Below are 18,077 nucleotides of genomic sequence, written 5' to 3'. Positions count from 1 at the left end.
AATTACATTGTCAGAATGGGGACAAATGTTTTTCTGAACTGTATTAATGAAAACAAGGGACTCCAAAACAGAACCCTGAGGAACATCACTGTGTCTGTGATATTTTTAACCAAAGAAATCTTCAACTCAAACAGTAGTTGTTCCTGTTTACAATAACTTTTACTGGACGTTCTTGTCAGTATCTCTGCAATGTTCAACTTTTTAGGCATTTTATTAACTCCATCCACTGCTAATATTTTATTTTTTTGGAATTGGGGAAGTTTTTCTGCATTTTGGTTCAATCAGTATCAACACTTTTGTGGTTTCCCTTGTATTGGGTAACCACAAAAACCATGAAACCATATAAAATGAGTTTCATGGATTTAGGCTGATGAAAGTTATAATTAGGGATGAATCAGTGTCCAAAAACAGCAAAGTTTTTATATTAGAAATAAGTGTAAAGCAGCTTAAAAGAACCTAAAAGGATAATATTTTGGGGGTAGTAATGGTTTTAGTGAAATCGACTCTCATGAATAGAAAAATAAATGAAGAGTAAAATTAATGATTTGCATTTTTCTGAGCCTCTTATTCTAAATGAACAGAGAGGTTTCGCCGGCTCAAAGGGGATCGTCCTTAGGTCACAAAAATGAGGTTTCGAGGTTGAAATCGCATCATTTCTCTTCATTAACCAAAGTGATGCAGGGCACAAATTTGATGAAAAATATTCTGGGAGTAGCTTACCGTGTACTGCCACTGGAATATCAACAGCCTGTGGTGAAAACCCCATTTCAATTTTGACTTGAGACCACATTTCCTATTTCCCCTGTAAGTTATTAAAGCAGCACCAGGAGGAGCTGTCTGAAGGTCAGGATGAAAACCCCAGAGAGAGACGGAGCAGGCAGAGATGACAGAAAAAGAAGCTGAAATGATAATGACAGAGACTACATCAGTAAGGAGAATAAAGGAAAGATAAATGAGAGGAAGAATGAAAAAGTGTTGGAAGGGGGGAAAAAAGGACTTCAAGACCAAACGCAGAGGAAAACAATCTTTGTTTCTCACTCCTCAGCCACTCATCCATGTCCACTTCCTATTTAATAGATTTCTAGCAAGGCTTCCTGTTCCTCCTGCAGCTCAGAAGATTAAAATGATAACCAACAGTAATGAGGTCCTACAGGACTGTGGTTGCATGACTAATCGAAAGGCAAAATGTACATAAGGGTTCGGGGGAGAACCTTTAAAAGCCCATCCTGGTCTGTAAAACACAGACCAGGCAGGAGCTCTGAATCATAATGACGCAACATTTCCACAATAAAACAAACCAGAAGCTATGTCATATATATATCATCTGAAGTGCCATTTCAAACTGACTATTTTGCAGCAGTGCAATCACTGAAGCAACAGCAGCTAAACAGCCAGTTTATTATTAAATCATCAGAAATCAAAAATCTCTATTCTACTTTTATCTCATCCAGAGTAAAAAAAAACAACACCATTATTATATCCATTTTATCTACTTCAATATGCTCAGATACATAAAAGGAGCGTTTTTGAACACTATGCTGTGTTTTAAAGCCTTATTAAGACAGAATGCAGCTTCTCATCCCACAGAGTCTTTTAATGGATCACTTTATCCTGAGCATAGAAATGCATCTCTATGAGTTATCTACATTTACCCTGTTCTATATCTTAATGCTAGATTTATGCTAATATGGAAAGTGAGGAATCGTCTCTCATGTCTTTACATTACACCTCCAGAGCACTCGGCTGCTCTTTATTCATTTGAAGCAGCTTCCATCAGTAGTTCTCAAGGCTTTCTGAAGGTATTTCTGTGGAATAGATTTCAGCACTTAACATCTGATCAAATTTATGGTTTTATCATCACATATTTGAGAAATACTTGAATTCCAAGTATTTTAAGAGGCCAATGACCTGCTGTAATTTCTTCTTTCTTTTTTTTTTTAATGGTCTTGCACAGGAAATATTTAGCATGCCATCACCAACAATCCTTGAAGGCTTGCAGATATACTTCAATTTTTCAGTTCGACACTTAATTTTATGCCTTTGTTGTCTATTTTTAGTTTTTTAAAACACACGTTGAACAATGCTGCTATGGCAAAATATAAACAAGGTGAGTGAAAAGGCCGTCAAACGTCTAGAAAGCTTTTTTCCTTTGCATCACTTTAAAAAATACTAAGGAAATCCAGTTGGTTTCTTAGAATACTGTAATGTCACTTGTATTATTCTCTCTACACAAATTCAGCAGTATTGATAGTTTCCAATAGAAAGGAAGATAAAGCTATAACTTCCCACTGTCTTGGCTAACTCAAGAGAAGTAAAATAAACATTTTTTAAATTCTTATATTGTAGTATAATTGCTGTAAACCAAAATAATAACTAAGTTTTTTTTCCAAATGAATCAAGATAAATGTTTAGAAAAAAAAAATCTCCACAACTGTTTTCATATTTTCTTAATTAGATTATTAGCATCATGATCAAATCAGAGCAGAAATAATTGGAAAAAAATTCACATCATATTGTCTCAGTAACACACCTGACAAATTCAGGGAAATTATTTGAATTAATCTAAAATCTGTTTTCATTTTTTTCTAGGTTTGTTTCTTGTTTTGCTAACCTCTCTTTTCCTCTTCTTTGAATGCTCCTTGCCTTGTTTCCCACTGATTCCCCTGCATCTAATCATGCATAAACTGCTGTGAATTAGACCCTAATCGGATGAATTCACAGCTAAAACACTGGGGCTCTGACATGATGAAAACTGTGATTTACCTGTTATCTTTGAGGCTGATGGCTATTCTGGAACAAAAACGGACGGATCTACATTTAGCCAGACTGGCAACAAAATCAAAGCCTTTAGAGTTCCCTCTTTAATTTATTACTGACATCTCCTGGAGTACCCACGCTTTGCCACCTCCCCCATGTTTTGTTATGTTTAAAGTACCAATTACATAAAATAACTATTATGCTGTCACTCTTCTAAAATAATGTACTTTACTGCAAGCTTAACCCCAAGTGTTCACAGACAATCTGGCCTTCAGCTGGAAACTATGTGGTAGATTCCCTGAAACACTTCAAACTTAAAACAGGGAAAATTAGTTTTGAAAATGTCAATATTGTTACATGGCATTAAATATGCAGGGGCTATTCACATGAACTTCACACCAGAATTTAAAAGCTCAAGTGAAACACAAAATAATCTGTGAAAAGGCATAAAAAGCTCAAGAAATCAAAAAACAAAAAGTCTGTCAGGATTTAGAAAACAATCCTGCTCTCAATCTCTGCAAGTTATAATTAGCAGTTTCCGTCTTAAATGTTGGACTTTAAAATGCAAACAGTGCTGTTAGCCTTCGTATAACTGTAAAATAAGGAAGAATTGAGAAATTCATCTGAAAATGTTTTATACAAATCTGAAAAGAACGAGTTCTTCAGCCAGACAGAGATCCCTACGGCTCAGTTGGAAACACTCCATTAGTTTTGTTAAATAAAATAAAGATGTTGCAGGGGCCCACTCAGTGATAGATAAGGCTGAAAACTGATTACAAAAATTTGATTATCACCTTCCTAAATCATTTTTGCCAAAAGTGATTCTGGCATTAAAATTACCACCTTTTGTTGGCAAAGGATGATTTTCTTAATTTAACAGATTTACACACACACACACACACACACACACACACACTCAAAAAAAAACACTTTCGGCAAAATAAGACCATTGTTGTCATTATGTAAGATTTCCAAAACTGAAGATTGAAGAAGTTTGAAGAGAGTGAAGATTTTACCAAATCAATGCATTTAACAAGCTTCACCATGAAGATGTTTTAAAGTTGTCATGAGCAAGAAAAAAAAGCTTTTCTATTAAGTATTCATTAAATATTAATTGGCATAGTAAGTATTTCACATTGCTATTTATAAATGTATGTGTGGATGTATTTGTGTTTTTCCACCTTATAGGGAGGTACTACAAACTTCTGGTGGAAATTTGTTTGCTCAGACGGCTCATCTGCATGAATATATTTGCTCCATCAGCATTCACACAGTGGGACATGTTGGCATTTTTCTTTATGCACTATTAGAGTTGGAGGTATTTTATTCACTCTCAGAAAACAATCTGTTACTTTCCCCAGTTTAGGCGATAAGCCCTTATCCAGCCTCCACTTCCCCCCATCATCCTTTCTTCCTGCTTCCTCCTTTCTAGCGGAGCGTGGACTGACAAAGCCTTCAGCTTGGCGTTTGCCAAGCAGTCCTACCTTCTTTACGTAGCCCTGGATGAGCTCGGGAGTGGGCACCTGCTCCGCAGACAGGCACTCTTCCAGCAGTAGCTTGTTTGGTGGGCAGACTGGCTGGCTCCTTTCCACCCTGCACAGACCACAGTGGGTTGGGGGAAGAAGGACAAATCACAACGAGTTCCAACCTCTCAGTCAACCAGGCCACGGGAAAGATCCAAAGAGAAAGCGAGCGCAGGCATCTACACACATCCAAATGCATAATGGCAGGCTGGGATTATTAAATTGCAGTCATAATACTGCTTCAAAAAGGCATCAAACACACAAAGAAGCCCTGTATCAACAAATTACAGTGCATCAAGATGCTTTGTTAATGTTATTGCTGCCCTGTGGGAGGTGAGAGGGAAAATACACTCAAGTGAAACAAAGATCCACACGAATAAAAAGCACATGTACACGCACACGCGCACACACACACACACACACAGAATGGAGGAAATTCAATGCAAATCCAGTCTTCATGCCTTTTCCTCACAGACTTCCCTGCTGAGGCCAGCAAAGTATTTTTGAAGAGAGGATGGGGGGTAAAAATCTATTCATATAATGCTGCATTTTCCTTCTATGTACAGCTGAGGAAATCCCAGCGCTAGGCCAGAGGAGAGTAATGCTCCAGCTTCTATCACCCCTGCTCCTCATCCTGTTGACAAGTGAAAGAAGCCCCCACACCCACGGCTTCCCTTAGCGTGCAGCAGACCGTGTGTGTGTGCATGTGTGTGTGCGTGCACTCTCCATGGCCTCTGGCTCTACATGGACACCTGATGTGAGAGAGGTTAAGAGATGCATGCATGCGGGCTGGTGTGACTATTAAAGGTCGAAATAGTAGTTTCCTACATCACGCAAGGACTCCCCCCAGAGACAGAGTCCCTCCCTACTTCTGTGTTTCTATCAGTGATTCCCAAATGCAGAGCAACATAGATTTTTCCTCTTCTACTTCCTTTAACCACCAGCAAATCCTGCAATATTTATAACAAGTAAAAAACAAAATCCTATATTCTGTTACCTACACAGGAACCTTCTGCACACAAACCTGTTTTGCAATAGAGGATGAGGATTATTCATCTTGATTTGCATATTTGAGAATGCTGTGACTGGAAGAGGTGAAAAACTTCAGAATATATAAGAATATATATATAATAACTTAATTTACAAACTAAAACAAAATTTATAGATTAATTACACAGAGACTCATATGTTCAAACCTTTCATTTTTGTGATTATGATCATTTGTGCTAAAAAAAAATCACAATTCTAAGTTAAGAATATTACAAAGCAGTTTTAATACAAAAATATATCTGTAGAACTAAAAGTATTTCACCTATTTCCCCTAAAATGGTTGCATGATTTAGAAGACTATAAATGAATCATTGCATAAAAGCAAAGCCACAAAATTCCAGTTTTATCTAAATCTAGGTATCAACTACCATACATCATCATAATCCAAATTCATGCAAATTTATTGATTCAGTCATTAACCAAAATTTACTGGAATTTAAACTGCTATTCGTTGTGCCAAACATTATTAGTTGCAACAAAAATAAACATGAACTTGATGCGTAGCTCATAAATGCAGCTAGTAAGTAATATTCTACTTCCTTTAACCACCAACAGATGTTGCAATATTTATAAGTAAATATTCTGTTATCTCCACAGAAACTTTCTGCACACAAACCTCTACAGATACGCTGACGAGGCTGTTTTGCACAACTGGTTGCTGGTTATTCGTCTTGCTTTGTATAATTCAGATGCTTCCAGGTATATTGTGTAATATTAAATCAAAACATGTTTTGTTGCCTTGTTACAGTCTTGATTCTGAGGAAAAATAAAAATGCAATGTGGTCCGAAAATGACATGAGAGTGATGCATATCTTCTCATTTATGTTTATGTCACAAAAAAATGTGTGGTAACGCTGCACTTCTAGTCTAGTATAAGTTTGACCATAATATTGGTACTAATGAAGAAATCGTGTGGCGTTCATGCTGAAATATGAATAAATGTTCGAATAAACTTTACTATAAAAGTGTAAGCGCTGTTACGATTACAGCTTAGAGTCAGTCTCCCTTTCTAAAAATAAACTACAACCCCAGACGGATCATTTCTGACCACTATTGGTAAAAACAATAATAATGTGTTTATTTCAAGCTGTCAGTTGAATTCCACTGCAACTGTGTGAAAACTAACAATTATGTCTCCTTAAACCCGCACAAAATACAAAAAATAAACTAAAACTGCAAGAGTGTAATCAGAAACTTTTTAGTTCTGCGTTTTATTTTTCCTTCATGGCTGGTTCAACCTCTTACTGGTAAAATTGCCCTTTTCAAGTGGCCCTTTAAAGTCCACACTGGAAGACTTTAGAGGCACAAAGGACTCGTTGATATTCAAACGAAACTGGGGAACACAACAGGCTTTCGTTCTCCTCCTTTCAGTTCCCTTTTGAGGATTTGCTTGATGAGCTTTCGCTTTCTTCTTTTTCAAAAAGCCTAAATTTTGCTATACTTGTAAATTTAGGCCTATTCAACTGATTCGGGGGACATTTTAGCCTCTAATGCTGAGCTGGTGGAACAATTATTGGTTTGAAAGTTTGACAGTGACTGTGATTGCTCTATTGTCAGTCCAACCAAGAAAATGAACATGCTCAGTTTTAAATTTCTAATTTTACATGATGGAAAAGTTATTATGACCTGAGAAATGGCTCCTGTTTCACATTCATTGAATTCTTAACACCCCATAAGAGCAGCAGCCTCATGGCTCTGACAATAAAGGTTCCCTTATTCCCAGTTGGTCACGAGATAAATCATAGCCACCTGGCTGAGCTGTGCCTCAGGCGCCATTTTTAGAAAAAAAAAAGCTTTAAAAGTGACAGAGATGCTGACCTTAGTAAACTACAAATGTTTCCGTTCTTTAAAGTATAAACAATCTTACATAATCTAGTTTGTCCCTTTATACTGCCAGCTCAGATATCATTGAAAGGGTAAAATAAAATAAATAACTTTAGTCAAAATAATAATAAAAAAAAATGGCAAAGAAAGAAACACTCTACTTGATCATTACTAATCTAACAATGAAGGAAAAATGATTCAGTGTGGCTCAGGGACTTTTTAAACCCACAATTGCCACTTAAGCTTAATTTGATTTCTTTCAATGCAATCAATAGTTTTGCGCAACATAAAGTAACTAGATTAAAAAAAGTGGGTGAAGAACTGATTTTGGACCATTGCTAATGGAAACAAATCTCTGTAGGCAGAAGAACAGAGAAATAGAAGAAAGACTTAAATGGAGCATTTGTTCCTGCAGGGAGCCTCCGGGTTAAAAATAGCAGCTGCATCACCTGCAGTCCATCTTCTCCATGTGAAACAATGACTTTTCATGCATCGTGCAGCACCAGCTGTCAACCTCTGAGGCCTCATGTGGTTAGAAGGGTGTCAAATGCCTGTTTGCCTGCCCACCTACCTGAAGCTCCCCTCTGGGCGAGTACACCTGCTTCACTCCCCTTCCTCCTGACCCAGATGGGTCGACTTCTTTGCCGTGCCGTGAAACACCTTGTGACGGACTAATCGCTCCCACCGGAGCCGCACGCTCGCATAGAAACTAATTGTTGCCTGTTAATGGCTCGCTCTGGGAGTTGTTCAGCAACGCGGCGGCCACATCGCTTCTTTAATCGGTGGTTTCAAATTACCGTGTGTTCGCTGGAGTTTGAAATGGAGTCTTGTTTATGAATTATTGTTTTTTTAGTGAATTTTGAACTAAATTCAATATAGTTTAATCTTTGCATATATTTTAGTTCCTCTAAATCCCTTGATACAATTCAGTTTTAGCTTATTTTTAAATAGTTTTCAAATAAATTTGTCGCCATGGTCACTGTCTAGATGCTGGATATGAAGACTCAATGTCAGATTTATGCTATGAAGAACCCCACAAGGCAGAAAAATAAAGTTGAGCGCCCACTGGGAGCACTGAGATGAATCTCAGAAATTGATGTGCACCAGTGAATGCTGTTCACGCACATTGGCTGCATCATGCTGAAGTGGCCCAAGATTTAACAGACTACTGGACTTCAGCCATGGAAAGCTTTATAAGACGCATCAATACGTCTGAACAGAATTGAAGATAGGAAAAAGAAACAGTGTTGCCCTTCAGAGCGCCGGCCACCAGCTATATGCATAGTGATATAATACTTTTTCATGCACGTTTGACACCAGTGGTGTGGATTCCCGTTTGGGAATGATTTGACTGTGAAGAATGGAGCAGGTAGATATTAAACACTTCTGAATACACAGCTGCATCTAACAGATTATTATATTACTGAATATATATATTTACATAAATACAGTATCATAACCCTTTCCTGCATAAATTGTGTCAGGATTTGTTTCTGAAGGGTTTTTGATTTTTTTTTAAGGCATTAAAAAAAGGCGGGAAAAAAACATTTTTTAAAAGATTTTTTTTCTAGGTGATCAGTTGTAATTTTCTCCAAATACAAAGTTGTAATTTGGAAAATACATATACAATACTGGGTTACTTGATGTCCTGCCCACAGCCTGGATCATTTTAAATCACTTCTTAAAACTCATTTTTACTCTTTGGCATTTAATTGATGTATTGTTTTTACTCTGTTTTGTCATTTGTGTTGTCGTTCTTGTACAGCAATTTGGTGCAGTTTTATACCTGTTTTAAAGTGCTATATAAATAAATTTGACATTGACATTGGATATTCCTGAGTTGTTTTTAACAAAACTTTTCTTGCACTCGCAGCTGATGGCCAGTAAGTTGACTGTGTATTTTATGATGCACTAGTGTCCACTTCAGTGGTCTGTGTGTATTTATAACATAAAAATCCTCAAGAAACACAGAATTTTTTTTTAGATAGCTGTCCACTGCAGTGACCACTATGCATGAAAGAGTTAGTTTACAAATTAAAAGAAAATGTATAGATTAATTACAGAGAGACGTATGTGGTGATTATGATGATGATATGGCTTCATGTCTTAAAAGACTATAAAGAGTAAAGCTGCTGGTATTTTTGACATGTTGAACAGTGGGGATGGTTAAAAAAAGTAAAGCCACAACATTTTTGTCACTAAATCTAGGAAACTATGTCATCGTAATTCAAATGTATTAATAGTAATTTATTAAGTCATTAACCAAAATGTATTGGAATAGAAACTTTCACTTGTTGTGCCAAACACTATTAGTTGTGCTAAAACCGTCCTTAACTATGTTAATTTTAATATCTTAAACAGAGATGCTTAGCTCAAGTTAAAACAGCTCAAATAGGCTTAAACCTAAATGCAATGCAAAAGTTTGATCAAATATAAATATATATGTATCAGACTTTAGTTTGCTTAATTAAATTGTTTAATTCTTACAAAGAAAACCTCCATGACTTTTATCATCTTCTCTGATTTAATAGTTTCAGTTTTATTTTGTTTGATGAATTGAAAATATATCTTTCACAAAATAGAGTCGGGCATATTTGTTTACCTTTATTGATTTAATTGCTTGCATAACTTCAATGAGATTTTGTGTAACTGTAGTAATTTTAACTAATCTTTAATCTTTTGAATTCCTCTCCCTTTACTCTCCAATACATTCCAACCAGACATCGACTGGAATGCTTTAGATTTATTACCCTGATGTTTCCCATGTCTGAAAATTACTTGAAGAGTGCTTAATAGCATTTTCTCAATCCAACAAAAGCTTTTTCTTTCATGATGCAGAAAGAACCTCAAGATTGGATAAAACCTTTTTGCTCGCTGAATTAATAAAGACGCACATTCTTTTTCTGGCCTTTCGCATACAGAACAAAAATCATGTCAGGCCTCTCATCTATTGCTATGACGACACAGTCAGGGAGCATCTGAACTCATATTTAGCACTCTGCCATTGTGGCACTTTAATAATACAGAACACCTATTCTAATGTCACATTTTCCCAGATTCATGAATAATTTCAGCCAAGCGAATCCACTCTAATGGTTTTGCGGTTGTACTTTTTTATTTTCCTTCTCCTTCGTCTTCTCTCTGAACCAATCTCCCTCTTTCATCCTTCACTTTCCTGCAGCCGGAGCACACAGGAGCTCTTTGCAATTACCCATAATGATGAATATACCCCATCAGACACTGCCTGCTGAACTGTAACCCCAGACCATCGTAACCAAATTGAACACTGAGAAATTTGACAGTTGACATTTTAAATTTTCATTCAGTCCAATCCATTATATCTCCATTGTAAAAAATATATATATTTTTTTTTTATATTCCTCTTGGCAGAAGGTCGTTACCATCACCACGGACAAATGACCATCAGAGACATTTAAGGTTATAACCTGCTTGGCATTGATTTACATTTGCAGCACTAACTGTCAGGATACAAACTTTTCAAACTTAATACTTGATGCACTAGACTCAGGCACACAAGTTGGAAACATATACAATCTGACCAAATTTAACTTCTTTAATTAGGGCAAAACCAGTAAGGATGGGGATTATTCAGCTTTCATTTACAAAATTATGTAACTTAAAAGTCTCACTTTTAAGTTTTGTTTTCCAGAAAAGTTACTCAAGTAAATGTAATTGAGTAAATGTAACTAGTTAATTTTTTTTGGCCACTTTGGCTCATTGGTCCTTTCACTGTAAACATTTTTATGAGATTAGTTCCAGCTATAAAGTAAACAGATTTTTTTAAAACTACTTCAGGTATGCAAATCATTATTTCTTCTATTATTCGATTCCCTCAGAAACAGTGTTATTGTATTATAACCTAAGCTTATTTTAACTGTCCTCACCCCCTTGTTTCTTCTGGCTCTGCTAGCTAAACTGAGTGGGTTAAGGCTCCGTCTTTTGTCCATTTTTCCCCCCCTCCTCCTCCCTTGGTGGAGATTTGGATTCCCGTGGGCTGGTGCTGATGTGAGCAGCTGTCTCTGCAGTGACACATACTGGAGATAAAGCCTCGGCCCTGCATTTGGTCGCTTAGACTCCTCTGCGCCTTTCACTCAATCTCTGTCTCTTTTTTTTTGGCGATCACATTCATTCTCCCACTGTCCTCTTTACTCCATCTCTCACTGATTCTCTTAGCTTTCTATTTTCCTTCCCACAGTGTATTTTTCAAGCCACTAAATAAAGCAGAGATCCAGTCGATTCGGCTGCTGCTTTTCTTTTTTTTTCTTTTTTTATTTTAGAATCAATGTTTTGCTGTCTGTTTTTGCAGAACCAAGAGATGTGGGGACAAGTTTGTGAGTAACATTGGATACTGAAAATGATTTCCAGGACAAATAATACTTATAAAATGATACAGAAACACGGGAACTGAAAGCTGATAAGGTGCCCTTTATTTTATCTACATATATTCTTTGGGCATCATGAAGTCCTTTAGCAGTAGATGTTGTTCTGAGCTTCTGGAGAGTGAGATTATTTTCTGCACTGAACATGGTGAGTGGTATTTTAATAAGAGATGAGTTTGTAAACCTGTCCTCAGACAAAATTAGTTATTGAAGAAAAAAAAGTTTACATGTTTTTATATAAAATTACTGAGAAATAAAACAAAAATAAACCTATTTTTTAAACATTATGGTTTACTTTACTAGCTACACCTATTGTTGACACAAATAGAAAATCAGTCAATAAAGTGACAGAAGCTCGATGGATTTAGACATCCAGACATGAGCTTCAGAATGGGGAAGAATCGGGATTTGAGTGAGCATGACCTGGTTCATGGCACCAGACAGTATTTCAGAAGCTGCTGATCTGCTAGAATGTCCATGCATCTCTCAGATTTATAGAAAATGCTCCAGCAAAGAGGAAAAATCCAGTGAGCGACAGCTGTGTGAGCATAAATGCCTTGTTGATGTCAGAGGTCAGACGAGAACGGACAGATTTTCTCAATACGGCAGATAAGCAACAGTAGCTCATTACAACCAGAGACCTTTATAACCCAGACTTGTCTACAATCCAGTAGGTGCTGCTACAGCAGCAGGAAACCACTTTACACTAATGGTTACAAAATGGAGATGTAGTGGCTTAAAGGACATTTCTTAAACCAATATAGCATAACTAAATTCATAAAGAATTACAAAACTTATGAATGCAAAAAGTGTCCAAACCAAGTGTATAGTTAAATAATTTAAGTTACTACACAAAAAACTTGGCAGATTCTGTACTTTTTTAAAAATGAGAATCATTACAGGTGCCATTTTATTGCAATTTTCAGCTAACAAAAAATAGCAGGATTTTTGATAGTGATCAATTTTACCGTGTCTCAAAGATTTTTGATTGCAGATTTAAAAAAATCCAAACCCTTTTTTGAGATCATCACTTATTTACAACAGAAGCACCAAACAAACTCAAAATAGATCTCAGAGTTCAAATGTAGATAAAGTTGTTCTTACAATGATTGATTTAGAAGTTTGATCATTTTAAAGGTTTTTACATAATCCTAGATAAAGTTAGATTTATTTTATCTCATATTTTCAATACGGATTGTTCTAATTGAACCCAAACGTCAGATTCTGAACCTGCAGTGAAATATTCAGTAAACCTTTGAATTAATAATAATAATTCTCCACATGTACAATTTTTACATCTCATAAAATAAGTATTTTGTCTTCCTTCAAACAGTGTATCTTTTCTTTTCTGTAGGACCTACCCTCAATTTACACAACACACAGAATAAGCACATCATTTTTATAATAAATAATCCCTGAATTTTCTCCCAAAGACTGAAAATGAAAGGATTTAAATTTGTCATAGGTCCTGAATAAATAAAATTGATGGGATTTCATAAGTTTCTTCGTCTCCTGCTTCAAAAAGTTTTGCATTATGACTTATATGTAATACATTCACATTTTTGTTTAAAAGTTAAAATCTTCTTTGCATTTTTAAGGGTTCCCTGTACCTCTCTGCTCCTCGGGGAAAGCCGGAGTCTCCATAGCAACAAGTAACTCTGACTTTTCTGAAGTTGGCCCCCATGTTACTCTTATATTATTACAATATGGCTGCCTTATTAGAACTTTTTATTTTGAGAATTAAATGGAAAGCCCTGCAGAATTGAAGATTTTCAGATCTAAATAAAAACTAAAGGGCAAACAAGATTAGTTTTTAACATGAACTTTCAAACGAAAACGGATGAAAATATGAGTTTAGCTCTGTCAGAGGTTTGATTATAACCAAACTTCAAAGTTCTTGAATTGCCATAGGTTTTCTTTCTGAGCAGTAGCTGCATTGGCCCCCTTGAATATGTTTTCCAGAAATGTCTTAAATTAAGAATTGACATTCCCATAAAGAACGGCGATGCCTTCGGTAATATTCGAGTACTTTCCAGACTCTGGTGACTGACAGTAAGCAGGGCATTTTGAAATGACTCGCACTGCTCAGCTATGGGAAAACTAATGACTAATCACAGAGTTTGACAAACCCAAATTAAGTTGTCATTTGCTGCCATGAATAATCTCACACCCAGAAGGATGTTTCTCACTCTGCACAAGTGCTGTAGAAAAAAACAAGCAACCACTTTCTGCAGCAGAGCTGAAATAAGTCCAGATTTCTGCTGCAAACACCAGCAGAGATGAAGGTTTTTATTTCAGCAGTTACTCACTCCACCTACTTAGCAATACACATTTGCTGAAAGAAATTAATTACTTTATTACTTTCACTGTTATTAGGCTGAGCTTGTGTTCCTTTCTCCTATGTTAAATTATTTTTGAGTTACTGTTACTCTTTCGGGAGGATCAACAAAGTTTTATATTCCTTTATTTTATTTCAAATTCATTACCCCCTGAAGCCCATTCCTGATCCTGCTTTCATTATTATTTCTTCAGAGGGAGAAGTAATAAATTCCTTCCACAATAAGCCTCTTCTATAGTCTTTTCATGCTTTCCTGCCTGATCCCCCTCAGTTGCAGCACAACTGATGGGGCACAGAGATTCATATTATTACGGCTTTCACTCTTGGTTGCTTGTAATATCAGGTATTGGTTTTTCAGTCATTACTGCTCTGTCTCTGTGGGAGAAAGAGTTGAAGTTCTGGAGTGTCTTTGCAGTTTGGGACCAGTAGGTTTGTGGTTTCTTTCTCAGCAGTGAAGAAGCTGCACAAACAGTTTGCTGGCAATCAGGAATCTGATTCCAGTCCAAGGAATCTGATTGCACTGAATTAAATTATGCTAAGGGGCGTCAAAGTTACGTAAAAGCACAGACACTGGCTTGCAAAAGCTTTCTCACATTTTCTCAAATAAAACCCACAAACTTCATTGTTTCCAATTGGAGTGCTATGTAACAGGCCAACAAAAAAAGAAGATTTGCACGATCCACTTATTTCACTTCAGGTATAATACAGATATCTGAGGTTTAGGATCAGCCGATAACAGTTCTGAACTGACTGTAAAAACAACACAACTTTGATTTGTTTAGTCGGTGCAACAAACCTTTCAAACAGTTCAGGAAATACAATTAAAATTTCTAAATATAATGTAAAATAAATATTAAAGCAGGATGTTGCTCAGAGCACAAAACATAGAATTAGACTGAATAGATTCGCCTTCATGGATTGAGAATATTGTCACCGATCCCTGATCACATTTTTTTTTAACACTGGGACTGATACAGATATTAATATTGAGTCTGTGTTTCTATAACAAAAAGTTAAGGAGTTAAATGTAGCGGTGCATTTTTTAAATAAATGTCTTCACATATATGCATTGCTTTCTGCTGGGCTCATATAAAAAATGCAATAAGGTTTGAGTTTGCGCCCTCATAAATTGTGAAAAACTTTAATGGGTACTAATCCTTTTGCAAGGCAGAGGACTGTGCATGGTCTGCAGAAAATGAGATATCTTTCATTGTCCATATGGGGGTCTGTCTGGTCTTTGTCCAGCAGAAGAAGGCAGAATACCCAAAGTTTTTACTGTAATAGGAGAAGCACTACTTAAACACATTTTACTCAAGTAAAAGTAAAAAGTAGTAGTACAAAAATATTACTCAAGTAAGAGTAAAAAAGTAATATTGGTGTTTAAAAGACACAAATGACAATAATTCATATAAATAACAGAATAAAATCAGGCAAAAAAAAATCAAAATCAGTTTCTTTTAATAAAAAACTTACAAAACTTTAACAAAAACTGCAGGTGTGTTTCTGTGTCTGGTGAACTTTTGGTTAAAAAATCCAGACATTTTATTCAAGTAAGAGTAACGATACTTCATAATGAAATAAAAGTAAAAAGTACAGCATAGTGAAAATATTCATAAAAGTAAATTTTCAAAATAGTTGCTGAAGTAAATGTAATTGAGTACGTGTAACTAGCTGCCACCAAACTCTGAAATGATTAGGAGAAAATCCCACTTTGGGTGCACCACAAGCAGGTCGCTAATCCATCATAGAGGAAACTGGATATTCTCCTTAAAATGTAAATTGATTTGCTTGTTAAAGTTCATCTCCTGAAAACGTGTGACATTCAAACAAATTGTAGTTTTTAACTTTACACTCAGGCATTCAAATGAGTAGACAGATATTGATCAGGGAAAAACATGACCTTGCTGCCCTTTAGCAGCACCAGTGTTTTCCCTCCCTGACTTCCTCCCCAAATTAAAGAGCCACACGCTTGATTCCTACAAAACGTGCCTGAACGGAGCGACAGGGCGTGTTTGTAGGGACGGCGGTGACTCTGACACTGAAAGGGTCGACAAGACCACTGCCTGAGCTGCAAACAGATGCTCTGTTGCTGTGAAGAAACATCTGACCTCTGCTGGTTTTTCACAGGGATGAGGACAACCTTTGTATTCACATGGAACTAATAAAGCAGTAATTATTCATATGTAACACAGCAGCTCTGAACACAGTCATTATTCTGGGGCTAATGTCAGACACCAAGCAGGCAGCATAACATTTTTAGACCATTTGTGATTTGATTCCCACCAAGTCCTCTCTGCATAATGACACCAATTAAGGTACATTAGTAATCTCAACATGCTGTCTTAAGTGACTGTAATGGCTTCATTATTTTGTTCTTGCAAAGGTCTTATTCCCAGGAGTGCAGCTAAGACGTCTGAGGCCTCAGAAACATATTTGCCTCGGGGGGCAGGCCCCGTTGTTTAGTGCAATATGTTCCCCTAATGAGGCTGCTCCGACTTCAGTTTTCACCTTTTGCCTGTCTGATAACAGGATATGTATTGAATTAGGCAGGTAATATTTTTTATTGATTTTTAATGTTTAAAATGAAATTAAACAAATTTCTAAATTCCCACCTGGAATGAAACAGATACTGGTTTGAACAATTATCATTTTGAAAATTGCACATTAGATGCTGAAACTACAGAAATGTTTATTTTTGCAATAGAAGCAGCTGATTATTTTAAATCTCTCAAAGAGGATAAATTATGATACATAGGATCTATATTTTTAAGCATAATGACTTTTGTAAGAGGATTTATCTTACTGAACAACATACTTTGAAAACTTTGGTTGTAGTGTGAGAAAATGAACTAAAGTCCATCTGTGAAGGACTTGATCCCAGAGGAGACATCAGTTAAATTAATTCATCCCAGAAATTTATGAATTAAGTCATTTATCAAAGTCATTCAAACATTCTCTATCTTTATTCTCTATTGTCTCTTCCCTGAATTATTTCCTTCAGATGTCTGAAAACTTTATGTTAATAAAATAGTTTAATTAAATAAAATGAAAATCTGACTCCATGTGCTAAACTGTAACACTTAAATTACAGGCGTTTAGAACTAACTGCTGCGTGATATTGATATCAGATGCAATTCTAACATCATTCCTAGATATTGAAAATATATATGGACAGCAAAATAAACATTTTCCAGACACTTTACTTTCTTTTCCATCTTCACTTTCGATAATCTTTAGTACTCTGGACACCAAAACATACCTCAGATGAGAAATTTATGGAAGTGAAAATCCACCCAGTTGGCCAAATGTGTTATTGTAAATATTGAATGTAAGCAGGTTTTTATGATTGCACACACTCATACTACAAAAATGCACAATAATTTAAAAATTAATCTACATGAGGCAGATTGAGTAGTTGGACTTTTCACAAATCATTTTGACACAATGCAGTGTCAAAACAAATTAAAACTTCAAAATCTTATGCAGAGATGGTCGTTCCAAAGACGAAGGAAAAACCCACAAAATTAAAATATGTCATGCAAATCGTATAAGTTTCACTGTTAAATATATGAAAGCAATTTATGACAGCAATATTGTGTAGTGTAGACTAATCTCCTTCCTTTTATGAATGCTCACCAAGCATAACTTGTATTAAGGGAGCTTTTTCACATTTTAGGCTTTATTCAAACAACACAATAGAAAAAAACCCACACAAGAAGTAGATTATTATACTTACTCATATAAAAAAAAAACTCATCCACAGAAAAATACCCCTACTAGTCTATTAAAATGTCTGTACTTCTTAGTCAATTTACTGCACAGAATCTGATGCTTTTATTCATTTTTTCATTACATATTAATTCCTGTCCTGGGGCAGAACTTATTTAATGGTCAGGAATTATTATCTTACCCGTCACTGATTCGGACAAGTATGGCCCGGTAGAGCTGGTGCTGTGGGCTGTTGGACTGCGGACCACAGGGATGGATAAATGGATGGACGGCCGCAAGGACAAACCCCTGCTGGTAAAGCTCCTGGAGCTGATCGGGCAGCTCCCGCACCGACGAGAGGCGCAGCGTTGAGGTCCCACCTGGGAAAAACAAAGAGAAAGAATTATGGAGGGTGACTTTAAAATGTCCTTTGCAGAAATATTTGGTGCACAAATGGAAAAGCTTCATCATGTATGG

General features: G+C 36.2%; 1 protein-coding gene across 4 annotated transcripts in view; it reads right to left on the bottom strand.

The window, feature by feature from the left end:
* The window catches only part of rftn1b (raftlin, lipid raft linker 1b), a 134,375-nt gene that overhangs the window by 57,516 nt on the left and 58,782 nt on the right, over positions 1-18,077 (bottom strand). For all 4 annotated transcript variants that reach the window (XR_015765617.1, XM_088013939.1, XM_088013937.1 and 1 more), the window contains exons 3-4: positions 17,803-17,980; positions 4,242-4,350 (exon numbers count right to left, since the gene is read on the bottom strand). Coding sequence is in view for 3 of the 4 variants with exons in the window: in XM_088013939.1 (XP_087870065.1) it covers positions 4,242-4,350; positions 17,803-17,980 (287 nt within the window). In the remaining variant the exon portion in view is untranslated. The remainder of the gene's footprint in view (positions 1-4,241; positions 4,351-17,802; positions 17,981-18,077) is intronic.

This window comes from Poecilia mexicana, unplaced genomic scaffold (genome assembly GCF_051168715.1).
Source record: "Poecilia mexicana isolate PSO_F unplaced genomic scaffold, ASM5116871v1 scaffold_16, whole genome shotgun sequence".
Classification (NCBI taxonomy): domain Eukaryota; kingdom Metazoa; phylum Chordata; class Actinopteri; order Cyprinodontiformes; family Poeciliidae; genus Poecilia; species Poecilia mexicana.
The sequence above is the reverse complement of the archived record's forward strand: the minus strand, read 5'-3'. Positions and strand labels throughout refer to the sequence as shown.